Source organism: Grampus griseus (genome assembly GCF_964374135.1).
Source record: "Grampus griseus genome assembly, chromosome: 10".
In the NCBI taxonomy this organism is placed as follows: domain Eukaryota; kingdom Metazoa; phylum Chordata; class Mammalia; order Artiodactyla; family Delphinidae; genus Grampus; species Grampus griseus.
Window position 1 is genome coordinate 19,160,489 of NC_139004.1, and position 19,659 is coordinate 19,180,147.

At 39.6% G+C, this 19,659-nt stretch overlaps 1 protein-coding gene across 1 annotated transcript in view; it reads right to left on the reverse strand.

The window, feature by feature from the left end:
• Positions 1–17,099: 17,099 nt before the first annotated feature.
• Positions 17,100–19,659, reverse strand: part of DCDC2 (doublecortin domain containing 2) — a 153,932-nt gene continuing 151,372 nt past the window's right edge. The window contains exons 9-10 of the mRNA XM_082663549.1: positions 18,416–18,715; positions 17,100–17,618 (exon numbers count right to left, since the gene is read on the reverse strand). Coding sequence (XP_082519675.1) covers positions 17,520–17,618; positions 18,416–18,715 — 399 coding nt within the window. The 3' untranslated portion in view covers positions 17,100–17,519. The remainder of the gene's footprint in view (positions 17,619–18,415; positions 18,716–19,659) is intronic.

The window sequence follows — 19,659 nt, forward strand, 5'->3', positions numbered from 1 at the left end:
TTCTCGCTACCCCTTCCAAGTTGGGACACACAGTTTTGAGAGCATTAGCCCACTGTGACCCCCTTTGCCTGGCAAAGCAATAAAGCTATTCATTTCCACCTCACCCAAAACTGAGATTTAATTCAATGTCGGGGTACAGAGGCCGGATTCAGCTTCACATGCCACCTATTAAATGGAGCACCTAGAAGTTTTCAATTTGACGTAGGTTGTAGATTCCCTGACTTCATTAATTGCCTTGCTTACTATGTACACAGTACCTCAAGCCAGAAAACTGATTGTGCAAGCAGCAACTCCGTGTGCTTCCAAGGCCTCCTGTCATCTGGTCCAGCTCCTCTCTAGTTTTATTCTGACACATTCCCCGGAACCCTGCATCCTACTTGTACTCAACCACTCTCCTCTCTAAATGTGCCTGCACTTTCATGCCACCGCGCCTTCACTCAGCATGCTTATTTTACCAGCAATAACCATCTGCCCATTCTCTGCCTGTTGAACTCTTCATTCAAGGCCACATCAAGATACGATAGCAATAAAGGGAAGAACTAGTATGTACTGAATGGGAAGCACCACTGAAGCATTTTGTGTATAGTAACTCATTTAACCCTCATGTTAGGGGAAACACTGACTGAAACAGCCCGCCCTGGCCAGGCAAAGACAGTAACAATTTGCATGAGTTATTTTATGACAGGAGATCCTGGTAAAGAACACGGAACTAACAAGCCACCATCAAGCAGAAGAATACAGGAAAGGTCAAAAGGAGAGAGGAGACACCACTCCACATTTCCTACCAACCTCCCAGAATCCTCCTTGCTGGAATCCATCTTGGTTGAACGGTTCTGCTCACCACCCGAAAGGACCCTGAGTCAGAACGACTGGCCAGAGACAACCCGGAAACTAATCCCATCACCATAAAACTTGAGACTGCGAGCCATGTGGCAGAGCAGTCCTCCTGGGTTCCCTTACCCTCCTGCTCTCCACCCGGGTGCCCCTTCCCAATACAGTATCTTGCTTTTCAGCACGTGTGTCTCCTCAGACAATTCATTTCCAAGTGTTAGACAAGAGCCCACTCTTGGGCCCTAGAAGGGGTCCCCCTTCCTGCAACACTCACAAAAACCCTATGAGGTTGGGACTATTATCATATGCCCATGATACAAGGGAGAAAACAGGCAAAGAGAGGATAACTTGTCCAAGGAGAACTAGTAAGTGACAGAAGCAGGATTCAAATCTAGGCAGCCTGGCTCCAGGGGCTGCAGGCTACACTTTCATCCAATATTCTCTTCTGCCTCTAGAAAGTCACCTTCTGTCTGCAGCGTTCTCGCTCTCTCTCTCTCTCTCTCTCTCTCTGGCTCTCATTCTCTCTCTCTCTCTTACTCTCCCCATGGTTCAGACTTAATGTCTCTTCCTCAAGTGCCAGCATGTTGTACAAACGTATTCTATTGCACTTATTATAGTGATTTGTTTCCATATCTGTTTCTTCCATTAGAAGCTAGACTATTAGCTGTTTGGGTACAGGGAGTATATCTTAATGAGTGGTGAACCCTCAGAAATGAATATATAAAAAGCTATGTGCTATTATATGGTCATTTAAAACAATTATTGCATTTTTACTTAGAGCCAGGCATTGTGCTGGCACTACAGAAAACAAAGAGATGATTAACAGGAGCACTAAAGTTTTTTCATATCTAACGTGTGTGTGTGTGTGTGTGTGTGTGTGTGTGTGTGTGTGTGTGTGTGTGTGTGTGTGTGTGTGTGTGTGTGTGTGTATGGGTAAAAAAATGGATTTGGGGAGAGGACTGAAGACTGAGAGTATAGATTTGAGTACCCCTGAGCAAAGCTCTCCTTAATCTAACATTTGGGGTGGGGGGAGCCTGGTCTAATGGCTAGCTGGCCATTACTATATGTAAAAGCAAACTTCTCCAGCCAACCAGCCCTGCTCTGGGGAGCAGAGCTACCAGCTGTACTTCCCAGTCCTGGAAGAAACTGATGGAAGAGATAGACCTGCCTAGTCATGAGCAAAGGAAGTTGTCTCCAGCAGTCCTGAATAAACAACCAGATCTTCATCCTTAAATATGAAAGTAAAATCAGAATCATCAGACATCTGAGGGAAAACCAGCACCTTGAAAGAGTATATACGTATAACAGACTTCGTAGGAAACATAAGTATTTCAGAAATCACAGGAGAATTCTAAAAAAAAATCCAATTAGTCTTCAGGAAGAAATTGCATCTGTAAGATAAAAATAGAATACTATGAAAGGGAACATCATATAGTTTTAAAATAACAAATGAATAAAAGAATAAGTTGAAGAAGTTTTTCAGAACGTAAAATCTCCCTCACCCATTAAAAAAAATTTTTTTAAATGAGACAAAAGGTGAAAGACATAGAAACTTAATCAAAGAGAAAAATACAGGAAAAAAGATTAGAAGTTTTAAATGAATTAACAGAAGAAAATTTCTCAAGGCTATGGAATACAAAAATCTTCAGACTGGAAGTACCTGCTGAAGATTCAGCAGTGTGAACGGTTAAAAAAGGTCCCATGTTTTTGTGAAATTTTAGAAAAGATAAAAGATAAAAAGAAAAGATAAAAAGGATCCAAGAAGCTTCCAGAGAAAACAACCAACATCTATAAAAAAATAAAAATCAGACTGGGAAAAGAGAAGGGCTGTGATTTCATGCACCAGATGGTAAGGTAACTTTTAGTCTATGGAAAATACATTTACTCTCATCAACAAGGGGGAAAATAAGCAATAGAAACTCCAAAAGGAAAATTTAGAAATTTACAAAGCCAAAATAATGCAAACTGTTTACTTGTTTTCAACTTTCATTATCAAATTAAAGTCTAAATTATGATTATGAAACTGACTGCATATGTGATAAATCTGATGATGTTAGAGTAAAGGTAAAGCTAGCAAAAATCTGTAAGCAGAAGGGAAAAGATAATAGGAGATAATGGTAGGAATACTAATGTCCTCACCTAATCTAGTGAGAAGTCAAGAGTAACTGTTGAATGTTTATGGAAAGAAATAATGGCCTAAGTTTATAATTTGCAATTATAAAGATAACCCAACTAAAGAACTAAAAATGAAACATAAACACTGGAAAGGAGAGAGAAAATAACATGAGATGTAGAGAGAGTAAATTAATCCCTCATCTTTCATTACAGGAAATCAATCATTACTGTGTCAGTTAATAAATCAAGATATTATAAATAAGTACATTATTTAGGGTCATGGAAGAAGTCACTGGAAGAATTTCAAACAGGAAACATTAAAAGAGGCTGCCCTGAGAAAGGCTGGGGGAGGCCAGGGGTAAGGTCAGACTGTATTTATTCACATAATGAAGACAAGACAGATGCAGTTCCTGCCCCTGTGGTCTTTATATAGACTGTAAGCAAATCACTGTTGTATTAGAAGCTACAAAAAGGAGTATCAAGGGATCTTGCTTAAACAAAGGGATTTTTCCTAGATTAAGGTTCTGGGAAGGACTCTCTGAAGTAATCATGTTAATCTGTGTCTTGAAATATGAGTAGAAGTTAACCAGAGTGATCCTGGCCTAAGGAGAAATTTGTTCTTCTGGTGTTGGGGGGCGAGGGCAGTGGACTATGGGAAGAGAGATGAGCTTTCAAGGCAGAGGCAAATGGCACCTACAAACTCACGGGGCCAAGAGTGAGCACGGCACAGTGAAGGAACTGTATTTAGTACCTTCTAGATGAAGCGACCACACACCCTGGGAAGAGCGTCTGGGATGCCAAGGCATCTGGGATGAGCGTCTGGGATGCCAAGGCCACCCAGCCGCACAACCCCAACCTCCAACATGAACAACACCCCCTAGAGTTGTGCAACAGGCTGTATGGACGATGAAGGTGAGCAATAGTGCAGGGTAAGGTTTTCTAAAGAAGACAAAGATTAGGCCAGAGGAGACAAGAGAAGCTTGAGGATAGCAGAGGACTGCTGAGAGCAGCCACTGTGGGGACAGCAGCTGGGAGTCGATCAGAATACCCTGAATACAGAGCTGATGGAGGAGAGGAGATGCCTGGTGCCCCAGTGCTTGAGTGCTCTGGCTTCCTCTCCAGGTCCCTGTCTGCAGCACATCCCCAACCTCAGAGTCTAGTCCAGAGGACTCACTCCCTTGTCACTTCCTTTGCCTTCTGAGAAATGAAAAATGCCAGCAAGAAACTCTGAGCTTCTCACTCCAATATCTTACCCCTGCATAAATTTACTATCTGCTCTAGGGGGTAAAAACAGAAGAAAGAATCTATCATCTTTGTTTTGCTAGACAGCCTCTTCCAGAGTACTGCATGATGCCATGGAACTCAGAAATGAAACAATGCCCAGAAAATAATGAAAACAGCTTATGCTTATCGAGAGCTTTCTCTGCTGCATGCGATGTGACAAAATTCTTATGCATTTTTGCATTTTATTTAATCTATTCTTGAAAGAATCCTAAGGCTGACGACTACTAATTCTTCCATTTTACAGATGAGAAAGTCCAGGCTGAGAAAGATGAAGCATTGATAATTCACCCAAGAACATGCAGCCAGAAAGTGATCAAACCAGCATTTACTCTCAGGTAGCACCTCAATGATCTCCCTCCCTATGAACAGATTCTTCTGGAAAGGATGAGAAAGTAGGTACATCTCGTCTCTGTTCAAAATGTCCCAGATTAAACATGTCCTTTATCACAGAGCTCTGCACTTCTATGGAGCATTAAAAAATGGGCAGGAAATATTATATACGTATGTTACCACTACATGGGAATTCAGTCTAAACCAGTGCAAGGCAAGACTCCCTCTGAACTCAAGTGCAAAGTTTACCAAAAAATCAGTCCAGATTGCTATTTGTTTCCCCAGAAATTTGATAAAGGGAAAATCTGCTAATCTGTGAGCTCCTTGAGGTCAACACCTTGTCTTACTTGTATTTCTCCCCAACACCCAGCACAGTATCTGGTTCCCAGTAGAAACTCAATAAATGCTTGCTGAAGCTATGTGTTTTAGTTCAAAAAAACTGCAAAAATTGTTTTCTCCAGCCCAACCTCCTGGTGACCTCCACCACTCCAGATGGCATTGGTAAGAATCACGTTTCCCCTGCAGCACCCAAGTGCTTCGCATTGTTTGATCTGTCCTAAAATGCGTTTGCTGGAACTCCCAGAAGTATCAGTGCCTCAAAACTCACAGGAGGCTTGTGCATTTTTAACTATGTGAGCACAGCCCAACCCCTAGTTGCGAGAGGCAGCAGAGCCTACAGGTTCTGAAGGTTCTGGACACAGGCTCTGGAGACAGACCTTGTCAAATCTTGGTCCTGTCACTTTGTAGACTACAGAACTCTGGCAAATCACTACAAATCTCTGTGCCTCAGTTTCCTCCACTATCAAGAATGATAACAGCGGGCTTCCCTGGTGGCGCAGTGGTTGAGAGTCTGCCTGCCGATGCAGGGGACACGGGTTCGTGCCCTGGTCCGGGAAGATCCCACATGCCGCGGAGCGGCTAGGCCCGTGAGCCATGGCCGCTGAGCCTGCGCGTCCGGACCCTGTGCTCCGCAACGCGAAAGGCCACAACAGTGAGAGGCCCGCGTACCGCAAAAAAAAAAAAAAGAATGATAACAGCATGCATCCACAAGGGTTGTTGTTGAGGATTAAATGAGTGAATGCAGATAAAGCAATTCAGAGCAGTGACTTACACAGAGCTGGCACTTAATAAAAGCTAGTTGTTATTTACAGGGTGTGGCTCATTTAAAAGGCACCACTTAAGGCTACAACAGAAGGCAGGTGTCTCCTGCACACACTTGCAGACACCCCTACAATCACCCCTACTGTCGGTCTAAAGTGATTTGGAACACGCCAGACAGGGCACTGACCTTTTCAACATCAAGTTTAATTAAGGCTGGTGAGGAGCTAACATGAAATGTTTCATGTCTTTCCATGTAGCTCAGTAAGAAAGATTTATTAACTCATTAACATGTCTTGTTAGTTATTTTCAGCTGCTCAAAATGACTGCTCTTTCCAGCCAGCGACTTCTCCCAGGAAAGACCAAAAATAGATTCTGACCATGTTGACTTCCTAGGCTGGCATTTGCGTCACTAGACCATGTTTCTCCAACATGAGTATCAAAAGCTTAAACAAGTGTGGTGCTTGATTAAAACTCACCTGCCTCTGGTAACATGCAGAAGGCTGTAGATGTGTCATGGTGAGGCCACGTCAGGCTAGAACTTTCTCCTGCTTCTCCTTGCTATGGAGTGTTGCACTGGCCAGAGGAACCTGGTTCCAGAGAGCCGGGTCTCTGTGATGTGCTGACCTTGCTTCCTGAAGACCAACTATCTGAGCCCATCAAACTCAAGCTAATTCACCCCACTCTCCATTTAGCTCATCAGACTGTGTCCATTTCTACAACAATAAAACCACCCCAGCTGTTGCCCCAGCTGCCTCACCCTACCTCTTCTGTCAAGTTGCAGATGTCTTCTGTTTTTTTTTTTGAAGAGAGCAGAAATTCTCTTCAATACACAACTCCTGAAATTTCTTTCTCACCTCCATCTCACAAAATGTGCTTAACTCAAGTGTACAATAATAAATCCCCGCTTACATTGTTCGTGGATATATGCTTCCTCTCTGCTCTTTCTAGTGTTTTCTGGCTAGATTAGAAGCAGTAAAACATAGTAGTTAATAATGTGAGCTGAGAAGGGAGGAATCCAGACACTTCTTTTTACTAGCTGTGTGACTTTGAGCAAATTATTTAATTAATGTCTCACACACTTTGTCAAAAGCATGAAAGTCATAATAGTACCTTCCTCATACGGCTGTTGTATTAAATTTTTTAAAAACCAAATAAGATGCTCAGAAGAGTGTTTATCGACAGTTATGTATCAAATTAATACTATCATTTTTGTTGTTGCAGTTTTGTTGCTGTTATTATTGTTACAACCTGCTAGTGGGCAGGGGTCAGATCACCCAGTCATAGTGCCAAGCAGAGATAGATATTTAATAAACTTCTTTTGATAATGGCTATTGATGAAGATAAGAATGAGGGGAGAAAATGCCAAATAAGGTCTGGGTTTTTAATAAAGTAGGCAAAAATGATTTCCCTAGCAACCAAATTTCTGAATGCATTTCCACCATCTTCTCAAGCTTCCTATTTATTATGACAATTTCCTGCTTTCAAATATTGAACACTAAACAGGAAATTAGTTTGAGGATGATGGTCTCCAGCCAAGGAGAGTAAAGCAATTTCCGTGGCAAAAGTAACCAGACACTCTTCCTAGGACATTTTCTTCAGAAAATGGATATAATGAACATGGACCTTGAAATAATCTCAGTGGACTTAAAAGTTTCACTCCTAGAAATGAAGGGCAAAGTTCCACTTCATCTGAATAGCCCAAACTGTCATCACAATTATGGTTAATTTTCTAACTGGAGACTGCCTTTCATAAACGCAAAGAAGAATCTGATGCTGCAAGTTGGAAAGTGGGTGGCCCCCTGGCGACACCCTCACGGTGTCAGGGTCACTTATGTGTACATGAGCAGAGAGGCCAGGATGAAGAGCCTGGAGGCACGGTGCTAAAAGTGCAGGTGTTACCACCGTAGGGGCCTTGGACACTTTAATCAATAGAAATTGGTAAGAAGCCAGACGAATTCAGGAAAGGCTTTATTGGGACTCGTGCTGCAGCATGAGGGAGTGGAAACAAGTAACAGGTGCGCTTGCTCACTCCCCAAGGAGGGCGAGCTGGTCCCTCAAATGGGGTGAGGGTGGGGGCAGATAGGTGGGTGGGGCTGCAGGGGTGGCATAGGCAGTCTGCCCACCCCCTTGGTGGTACTGTGTGCAGGGAGCATGCACAGGACCGTTTTTCGCTCCCCACACCTCAGAAGTGGCAGGTGGTTTTGGGCCTTTTTCTATCTTATTGTTCATAATCTGCCCCAACGGTGCATATGCACGCCTGCATTATTTTTGTCCCTTATTTTTGTCCCTTATTCCACTGCTCAATAAACATTTCATTTAAATATTAACCTTGTGAATAATCCTTACACCATTAAAACAAAACTCCTTGAGCAACATCATAATTTATATCTATATCTGTATCTGTATTTGCATATAGTAAACACAATGAAAAGGATAAATAAAAATAAACATTTAATTAATGATGAAGATGGTAATTTTTAAAACTTTACACTAACATGATGTCCAAACCAGTATCTGGTTACCTACTAGTATTTCATAGAAAGTCTACCACTTTGGTCATTTCACATTCACATAATAGAAACTTTCCAATATGCATCCAGATTATCTGTGGCTTTTCACTTGGGCTGCGTGGGTTGGGATTAACAGTAATTAAGGCTCTAAGGTAAATACAAAGACGAAATCCCTGAATTTTACATGTAAACAGCTTGTGTGATCAATGTAAAACTTACCAAAACTAATGCCAAGATGATAAAACATCAAGCAGTATGGGTTTGATCCACCCCACTCTCATCCATACACATACTCACACACCAGCATCACCACCAACACCATCTCCTCCTTAAGATTAATCAGCAACTTTAGTAACAGACAAAAGTTGTGAACCTAGCCGGTCCAAGCTAATATAGGTACAGCAAGACCGAAAGTATGAGCTTTGGAGAGTATTTTTGTCAATAATGGAAAAGCACCAATAAAGAACCAATTCTGGCTCAAAGGTGGATAGTAAAGAGGCGGTAAGAAGCCAGGGAAAGTTGGCAGGAGTCTCAAAAGAAGATGCCAAAAACCAAGTCAGAAAGCTAATAATCCTAATATCTAACAGCTGCGGATGCTTACTCTGTGCTGACTACTGTACATGCGTTCTCTCTTTATGGCCTCCCAGGTCAACAAGGTAGCTACTATTATTTTCTCTTTTGCATAAATAAGCAAACTGAGGCTCAGAGAGGTTGAAAAAGTTGCCTAAGTCACACAGTAAGTGTTGAAAGACAAAACTCAAACCAGGTCTGCCTGGTGCTGAAGCCTGGGTATTTAAGCACGAGGGACAGTGGAAGTGACCCAAGAGGAAGGGAGTAGAGAAGGCAGCAGGAGGCGGACAAGCCCTGGTCATCCAGCACCTCCACGGATGAGGGATTATGGCTCAGGACAGCATGTAAAAAGCCAAGCTCATACTTGTCTGCTCATGGCATCTGTGTCTCATACGAAGTAAAGAATCCAGAGATAGTCCTACACCAAGTCTTGGGGTCCCAGTTCTTCCCCACTGAGGACCTGACATTGCCACAGGGGACTTGCCTAGGCTGAGAATTCAGCCTTCTTTGAGTTCTTCGACCTAGGTTTGGCCTTCAGCTCTATCTGCCTTTGAATGTAAGAAAAAATAATTCTTTTAAATGCTGCCAATGAGGCCCTCTGTATTTCACACTCAGCTTTAAATTCTTGATTAATAGATCCGAACCTGTCATTTTCTTTCTTCAATGTTTAAAGGATACTTAGCAAAAGCAACCTAATTCCATAGCCCTCCTTAGGGTAACTATTTCCCCACATACCTCTCAAATCCCAGAGACACTGCATTTATTGCATCCCCTTCCATTTATATACTGTCCCAATTTACCACAAGTGACATAATATGCCAGAGACCATCAAAACTCCACCTACCACAGTGATGGGGTATTGCTATCTGGCTGATGAGTTATCCATCTCCAGAATTCCATCCTAAAAATCTATTTCCAAAGCCTGTGCTATTATAGGACCCCCGTCTTGGGTTATGTCCCCTAGATGCAGGACCTGAGATGGGGGTTTTTATGTGATTTATTGATGGAGGGTTCTTAGAATAAGAGGAATGCGGAAAACAGGGGAGGGCAGTGGCGAAAGGAGAGCAAGGATATACCTCAGCTAAAAAGTGGGCTGATCCCACAGGGAGTCCTGGAGCACAAACTGCACCACGGAGTTAGCCCTACCTTGAAAAAGAAGGTGGACATTTTTTCCTCCCATGTCAGTCAGTCATTCACTGTAAGCTACCAGCGTGAGAATGTAACCTCCTGGGAAATGCAGCTTCTGTTTGGCTGAGGGGAATTCTCTGAAGGAAGTCAGCACTCATAGCATTTGGTGGAAGGGTGCCCTGGCCAAGTAAAATGGGATCTGGATGGGGCACCAACAGCATCACCCATTTACCCAAGAGTCAATGAAGAAACAGAGAAAATTACAAGCCAAATGACAAAAAGAAACAATATGTCTTAAAACTTGTGGCTATAGCTAATGTGATACATACTGGTAAATTTATAGCCTCAAACGCTTATGTTAGAAATGAATAAAGCCAAAATATATTAGCAAGGCATTCAACTTAAGGAGTTACAGAAAACACACAGAAAGGAGAAGGAAAGAAATATTAGTGGTAATAAGAGTGAGCAATAATGAAATAGAAAAATTATGCAGAGGATCAAAGAAATTGAGTATTTTTAAAACATTAATTAAAAACAAATATCTGGCAATATTGAACAAAAAAGAAAAACACATATAAACCATGTTAGAAATGAAAAAAGAGAGACTATGACTAGATTTAGACAAGAGTTTTTTAAAGTTCTAAAAGAATACTATAATTTTGGCAAATAAATTTGAAAACATGAAAGAAATGAACAACTTTCTAAATAATATCAGTTGCCAATTTGATTCGATAAACAGAAAACCTGAATAGACATATAACCTTAAAAGAAATCGAACCGTTTAAAACACCACTTCAAACATACAAACACAACACCAGGCTGAGGCCATTTTAAAAGATTCTTCCTTCTAAGGAAGGGCACTCAGTAGCAGAAGATAAAAACTTAATGTTATCTTGAGTATAAAATAAACAGAATTTGTTTTAAAAAAAACACTTCTGAACTAATATCTTCTCATGTATATTCACTGACCAAAAAAAAAAAAAATCCCATTACGTAATTTAGGACTCAGCAAAGAGAAGGAATTTATATTAGTCGGCTCAGCCGCCATAACAAAATACCACAGACTGAGTGGCTTAAACAACAGGCAATTATTTTTCTCACAGTTCTGGAGCTAGACGTCCGTAATCAAGGTGCTGGCAGATTTCGTTTCTGGTGAGGCCTCTCTTCTTGGCTTACAGATGCCTACCTTCTTGCTGTGTCCTCTCAGAGCCTTTCCTTTGCGCCTGTCCAGAGAGAGCGAGCTCCTCCGGTGTCTCTTCCTCTTCTTATGAGGACATCCTTACAAGCACATTCTTAGAGAATAGAACCCCACCCTCATGACGACATTTAACCTGAATTTCCTCCATAAAGGCCCTGTCTCCAAATACAGTCACACTGTGCGTTGGGAGCTTCAACCTACAAATTTGGAGGAATGTGATTCAGTCCATAATAGGATTGTCCTCCAATCTTGGGCCAAGAAGTTCCCTAAAACACATGAGAATTTGGTATAGTTCCCAACACAAATTAATGCGGGAAAACCGCATGTTCAATAAACGCCGCTAGTGTAATGGCGGTGGGGCGGGCGGGCGCGCAGCCTTTAGCGCTCGACCTTCCGCCGGAGACCTGGATACCGCGAGACTGTCTGCGCAAGACCGGGAGCAAGGCGGGTCAAGGTCCCGCTCCGCCAGTGGTCAGCGGGGCAGGGTTCCTCCCGGTGACAGACGCAGTGCGGCCCTCTCCGCAGAGCCCTCCAGGCCCTCTGGCCTCGGGCCGGCGGGTGAGCTGGGGGGCCCAGGGACAGACTGGGAGCTGTGTTCCTGCAGAGCTCCAGAGCCCTCGCCACGGCCACCCTCTGGCCAGGGCCCAGGCCTTGAGGCGGCGGCTAACCTATCCCCCATCCCCGCCTCCATGACCTGACGGTGGCCGCGGTCTCCACGGGTCGAAGTTCGCGGGACCCGGCGGCCTCAGGAACAAATACAGTGAAACCAAGGGGAGTATCTCATTGAATTTTAAACTCTGTGGGTATTTTTTGCAATTTAAAATCATTTTTGTTATTACTAAACCCATAATAAACGAAAAGAGAACGGCGGGACATCCTTGCATCATTGTCTCTTTAATGGAAGATTGAGTTTGTGAGGGCATTTGAGAGACCTGTACGAAGATTTAGTAGTAGAAACCTGCAGAAAAGCTGTATGTTTAGTCTCATAAATAAGGGTTTGATAACCAATGCATGCTAGCCATTTTACAGCACCTTGTAGAAATTACAGTCCTTGTTGGTTACGGGAAGTTTCTAATGTCAGTTAGCCATGTGGTCTAAAGAGATTTGACTTTGGCAATCTAGATGCCTCCTCAGTTGCCCAGGTTTGCCTATGGAATAACAAAGATACAGGGGTCAGCTATACAAGAGATGCATTAATGAGTTCTCAGTGATGGTACCTGAATCACACACATTTTGTTATTACATATTAAGAAGGCAAAATGCTTTTGCTTAACTGTTTTTGCTTCTCAAACATGAAAACACAAAACTGTTTTAATTCAGTAAAATGAAGGCAGTGAATATCTTACAAACTGAAGCAGAATTTTAACCAATCTCTTTATAAAATTGTGAATTTATTCCTATAGCTATATCTACACTAAATGTGCATAATTTGTTGTTTTTACCTTTATCATAACAAAAATTCTGAACCTGTTTCTCTAATACCATTTCATAAAAGAAAAAACTGAGTTTTTTTTAAATATCCCTCAAATTTTTATCAACATGTATGTGAAGCTGTAAAAAAATTTTCTTTACATAATGAAGTTTAATATCTATGCCAAATAGAAACAAATATCTTTTAATGTGCTGAATTTCCACATGGTTTAAATCAAAAGTATCTATTACGCTTGTGAAAAAATGTCATAAAAACAATTAATACATGAAATATTAGCAACACAACATCATAAACAATAAACTATCCAAACCCATTTTAATTATATAAAACACAGATCTATTTGCTAAAAAAAATACAGCAAACTTACAGAGTGAGCACTGATACAGAAGTAAAAACCTAAAAGCTCGTAATTTGATCAAAACAAATAATTGTCCTTACAAAGAAGAGTTCTAAACATATACAAAAATGATGAGCTCAACTTAATCTTTACCTACAACTTCAATAATCACCCATTATCATTGTACATATTAAGGATTTAAGACACAAGAAAAACACTGAAGCAAAAAAACAATAGGTTTTCTTCAATCTTCTTCTAAAATTGACTACTGTCATTCCTTCTTCCCATATGCCATTACATTTGTGACAGTAACTCAACCCCTCAATTAAACTATGTGGTTTAAGTGGATTAAGCAACAGAGAACACATTTGGTTCCATTCATAGATTAAAGCTAAGTCGTTGTTGGCTTAAGTCAGCGGAGCTCCATTAGTTACCTCCTGATTTTATAAATGCTTTATTGTTATCCAGACATTTTTTAACTCCCCATCTCCTACAGTATGCTATGCCTCTTCAAAAATAATATTTTTCTTCCTCATCAACATGTAGGGGCACATATTCATTCTCCAAGTCACTTAGACTTCATGGTAGGAAATATACAAATTTCATGTGGTAAGAACAAAAATCAGACCCATCTAAATACCAGGATAGTTTCTGAAAAGCAAAAATCGTACACTATTTACAAAAATGATATTTAATTATGAAGAACTGTATGTGCTCATCACCTTAGAAAAACAGACTAACCTTGAAAAAAAATCCTTCCATTCCAGGTTATTACACTCATACAAGGAAGCTAAAAAGCTTCTGCACTGAACTTGAACATTAGGTAAACTAATAGACTAATAAATCATACTTTTATTCTGTTTGTGGTGAACTTGGCTACTTGGTACCGAAAAGAGTCCTCTCTACATGTTCATGGAAATCACACACACATTCACAAGCAGTAATGACCTTTTGACAGAGCCTGTGTTTGGTTGGTACAAAATATTCTGAGCCAAAGTATATGGTACTTAAGACTGATGACAAAGGACTAAAGAACTGTATTCTGTAGTTACTTTAGAAAAAAAGATTTTATATATTAATATATATCTCACCCCTCCCTAGAATAAATTTTCCATTAAAATGCTGGTAGCTTTTTTATTTTGAGAAGAATTTTAAACCTCTTAAAGTCTTCAGGAACCATGTTTTAAAGTACCATTGATATACATCATTTCTTAGCATTTCCTTACCAACAGTTTTTGTCCATTGCTTCTCTCAAAAGAGCCCTATTCCATTAATAACATTTTAAAGTGTGTGAGTGCATCCGTGTGAGTGTTTGTTATGTGTCTGTGTATATCTACATAGTCTATTTCTGTTCAGATTGGCAACAGTTCAGATGTGATGCTTTCTGCTTAGCAATTAATCTACTTTATAAACTTTTGCCTCGGCTCCTTGTTGAGCAAAAAATGAAAGGATAGAGCTAATTCTTTAGGAGAGTCAGTTAACAAGATAAAGAAGCCTTCCTGTTGTTCTGTGGCCACAATTTTAACTAGGTGAATTAGCTTTATCCTTTGCGTAGAAGGTAAGTTATTTAGTGAAATTTTCGAGGATGTTGGTTTTTGAGCTATAAATGAAAGAATTAACATGAATAAGCTCACATTAATATGGCTTCACGATCGTGAGCCTACAGAGAGCTCTGACTGACTCTGAGCCACATATATATAGGATGGGTCTGTGCTTACAGACGACAGCAGGAATCAACACTCTCATCATAAAATGGGAGGCACAAGAGGGTATCATACCCTTCCTATGAGTCTGGCTTTCTAATATTCCCCCCCAAAATGTCTTAATAAACAAAAAGTCATCCTATGTCCATAGAGAAATATAATGAGGAAAAAGTTATCTTATGGCCAGAGTATCTTGTTTTATAATTAGAAATCCATGGATGCTCAAATGCAATTTTAACAGAAGCTAAACCAGGTAATACGTCCTTTGCATGAAAATGACTTTAGTTAAAAATCTTCTTTATTTGCGCTGCAAAACTCCTAATGTTCCATTTCAACTAACAAACCAGTTGCTGACAAATGTGTTAAAACCCAATTAAATTTAAGAAAAGCATTTCATTAAAACTATGAAAATCTATCACAAAGAACAGATGAAAGCATTCTGTGATTGGTTACCACATAAAAGCTCCATGAGTTTTTCTTATTAACACCCTCTATAAAACAATACCTGAAGCCTAACCAAGATCTCTTCTGCTCACTCACATAAATGTTCTCCAAATCTGTCAGTGAGTCTCACTTAATTTGTGGAGCTACTCTGCCACGGAGGCCACCATTCCCACAAGGAAAATGTCCACATTTGGAAGGTGAATTAACTTTCATCATGTGTGTTAAAGTCATCTCCAAAATGACATTTACAATTTTAATCATCTGTCAGTGATTTCTTCCTTGGTTGGATGACATAGTTCTTTTTTTTTTTTTAGTAACATATGCTTGCAAAGTGTTTTAAAGTTATTAGTGACTGTTCATCCCTCAAGTTAAGTCACAATTACATCCTACAGACAGGTGGTGAAATATGCACATAAAAGGTAAGTATTATGTCCCAATTTTTTAATTTTTTGCTATAGGTATTGTGGCCTATCACCTTCTTGAAGTATACTTAAAATACCAAACTTTGTTTTTCATTTAAAGTAACATTGTGCTTCACTAAGATGACTATTAAAAAGTTCCTGAAAACCTAAATATTAAATATGATGAAGCAAAGAACAGGGGAAAAAAAGAAACAGAATATCTTTATTGAAGAAGGAAAAGAGAGAGAGAGAGATAAAATCCTCATTAAAGAAAGAAAAAAGAATCACCTTGATAATCAGTTATAATTTCTTATATGTAATCCCACATTTTTATAAACTATTTGAAATCATTAACCCCAGGCCCGGTAATAGTGTGGGAATTTAAAAGACCAGGTAGTCTATTTCCCTAGCAACAAGAATTATTAAGATTGTTGCTTATAGTCTGCAATGCTTTACATTGTCCCATTTGAAAAAATAAGCCTATTAGTAGAAAGCACCATCTCGTGCTTATATTAGAAATACAGGACCCCATTTATAATCATCCTCCCAGATTACTATACCCTTATATCAGTATCTCTTTCCAATACTGTTACATTATATTCTCTGCATATACTTCCTATTTGTGGAAAACATTAAAATAGCTTCTAGGAAAAATACACCAGTTTTCTATAGTATTATTAAGTGCTTTATGTAACTACTTTGATTCCAAGTGATTGGTTACGAAACCTGGAGGGGAAAAAAATCTTTTAAACTTATCATTAATAATGAATTCTATGAAAGCACAAGAAGTTAAAATTTCAAATTTATAACTTATACATAACTGACAAAAATATTCTTTAATATGAGAAAAACATATTTCTATATTTAAGGAAGAACTGCATCATCTCTTAAGAATTCAAAAAACTAATACGATTATTTTTTTCTCCATGTATACCTAACAAGGCAATTTGAGTTAATTAACCCCTAAAACTGTAATCAGGAACTGGTTTCATTATGACAATTTTTAAACTTTTTTCAACAATTTCTATCCTATAGCTTCTAATTATATAGAAAGGAATCTGCTTGAAAGTCTAAATATAACTGACCATGAAAATAAATATTTGCTGATACCCCTAGGGGAAAAAATATGACAAGGCGGTCCTAATAGAAATAAGGCAAAAGGCAAGAGAAATTGAGGAGTAACAAACTCTTCATATAGCCTACTTTTTTTCTACTATGCTGTCTTGTTCTTTTTGTTAAAAAACTGTTTGGAGAAAATTCAATCTTTGGAATAGCCAATATTGAGTTTTCTAATATTGAACAATAATGCAGAGAAGAGAGGAGTATTATTGGTAATGGTAGACTGGATCAACGAAAATCCATAGGATACCAGAATTTGCAAAACACCCAGCCAGGCTCAGTGATATAATTGGGTGTTCCTTTATAATTCCTTCCTGAGTATGTGTCATTAAAGCCATAAGGATTAAAACCTGCAGCAGTTAAGGGAGGGGCATGACAATATTTGTCAGGAATACACTGAATGAATACTTCCTCCTTCCAAAATGAATACCTTGCATTTTCCTTTTTGTTCTCTTAAGGTGGATTTTGGCTAAGGAGGAAGAAAGAAAGGAGTGTCAACAAGACACAGAAACATTTCAATCTATTGCCATCTTCAAATTATCTCTGAAACTAAATTGCAATTTGTTTATTCAAGAGTTTATTGCTTTAAAAAAAATAGTACATGCTTTCCTATTATCATTTTTTTTAAATTCTGTGCCTTCTTAGATAAGTGCTTTAGCATAAGCTGCCATCTAATAATCTCACTTACCAAGAACAGGAATGATCTTGTTCTTTTTCATCTTTACAAAGACAAGTGGCCAATTGTCTTCCAGTGCAAATTCCCCTCTATTACTCTTGTTTAATTTTTCTAAATGACTTTTTAAAACACATCTCATAAAAAGTCACTCTGCTTTAGTAGCTATTCAAAGTTATCTAGTGTTTCCCATTAGTTTGGCCTCTAACTTTAAATTTCAGTAGGTAGTATTCAACCATATTGTCACATTATGTTTAGCAATAACTATATGCTTATTATTCGAGTATTATAACCCTTAATTTTTCTTATACTCAATATACTCTCTTTTTAAAAATCATCCATGCTATAACATATTATCCTTGTTTTGTTCATTGTTATCATTTTCTTGTGAGCTGGTGATTTTTACTTCTGGCTTTGGTGGTCTTTGAGGGTCCAAGTCAGCCTGGAGGAAAACAGATGAAAACAAAGATATTTAGCTCTTTAGTTACAGAGGCAATAAAATTTACAAAGGAAAAATGACTCACTATTGCCTTTAATCTTATAAATATTCAACTAAAAATAGTTCCTTGGGTTCCCTATGTTGTTTAGTCTATCATCACCCAGTGGACATGACAATCTCAAACTTTACTTGTTCAGAAGCCCTTTCTGGGACCATAACCTACCATGTGCTTAAAGGGCACAGACTCACCTCTTGAGCTTCAGGTGTTATTTTTCTCAATTTTTTTCTTTATTTCCTTTTGAGCTTTTCTTTTCAACAACATACCTATACTTTTCATTTTAGCATTTTCAGAGAAAAGGGAAGAGTAAAATGCAGTTCTCCTCTCATGTCACATTAATAATCCAGCCCCATACCAGATGTCTTTTATTAGTTTTCTACTAGAATTCACAAATTCTTTGTGACTATGGTACCAAGCACCATCGAGTAGATAAGAGGACAGAAAATGAAAACATAAAGGTAGCTTCTGGAACAGCAACCCTGCCCCCTTGGATTTCTCATACATTAATGATATCTCATTACAGTTTGTCTTTTACCCACTGGACTGAAAACTAAGGGGGTAAGATTAGAATTAGCTGGTTTTCAAACTCTGTTCCATGGAATCCTGGAAGTGCCATAGCTTTCAAGTCCTAAGTGCTTGAATAATTCCCTAAGTGTGAGCACAGATGCACACACACACACACACACACACACACACACAAACTTCATACATGCACACAAGTGAGCAAAAGCAATAGAAATACCTCTTCACATCCACTGCCAGCTCCTTGAGACTTTATTTCCTCGTCCACTGCTTCTTGAAGCTCATTATTAACCTGGTCCAGTTCCTCGCCATTTTCTTCATTGGTGCCTCTGCTCACACGAGCAGGACCTGCCTGCTCCTCCCTGTGATCCAGGATCTCCTCTGCTTGCTCTGGAGCTTCAGTAGCCTCCCCGCCTCCTTCCTCTTCAACTCCACCATTCATTCCTGAAAAGTCTTCCTTCTGTCCCACTTCCTTATTTTCTTTCTCTCTATCTTCCTCATCTACTATTTCTGCTGGCCTCTGATGGATCAAAAGGAATAATGGATAAAAATAGAAAGTATAACAGAGATTTTCCATGGCACATTATACTAATGTAATAATTATAATATTACTGTCAAGTGAAACTTCCTTACATTTGCATATATACAGTATATCTTGTGTTAACCTTTACAAATATACCACTCTTCACAAATATTGTCTCATTTAATTCTCACAATCATCCTGTGAGGTTGGTATTATTCCCATTTTACAGGTGAGAAAACTAAGGTCTGGGGAGACCAAGTATCTAGCCCAAGATTGCACTGTTTGTAAGTGGAACAGCCAGAATGAAAATGAACCATGTGACTCCAAAATCAATGTTCTTAATCCCCATGGCAAAGAGAAAACTAAACTGCAGGATACTTGGCCAATGTCTAGTGGCCCAGAGGAGGTTAAAAAAAAATTCTTTGTGGAGAGATTATCATCCCCACCACTAGTGTCTGGTATGTATTTAAATCTCTAAGTATGAAAAAGGGCAATGGCGATGGCCAGGATGTGAAGCCTGGTTTTCTAAAAATAAACATGGACAGCTTTCCATACAATGCCTAAGAGAGTTGACTGTATATCTCTAAATAACAAAAAGTGATTGTCGAGGGCTTCTCTGGTGGCGCAGTGGTTGAGAGTCCGCTTGCCGATGCAGGGGACACGGGTTCGTGCCCCGGTCCGGGAAGATCCCACGTGCCGCGGAGCGGCTGGGCCCTTAGCCATGGCTGCTCAGCCTGCGCGTCCGGAGCCTGTGCTCCGCAACGGGAGAGGCCACAACAGTGAGAGGCCCGCGTACCGCAAAAAAAAAAAAAGTGATTGTCTTGCAGATCCAAGGCCAAGAAACTATATATTCTTTCTATAAAAAATAAGAAATGCTCAAGTATTTTATAAACTAGGCATTTTTACTGTTATTTAGATACATGTAAGTCTGTTTTAAAAGA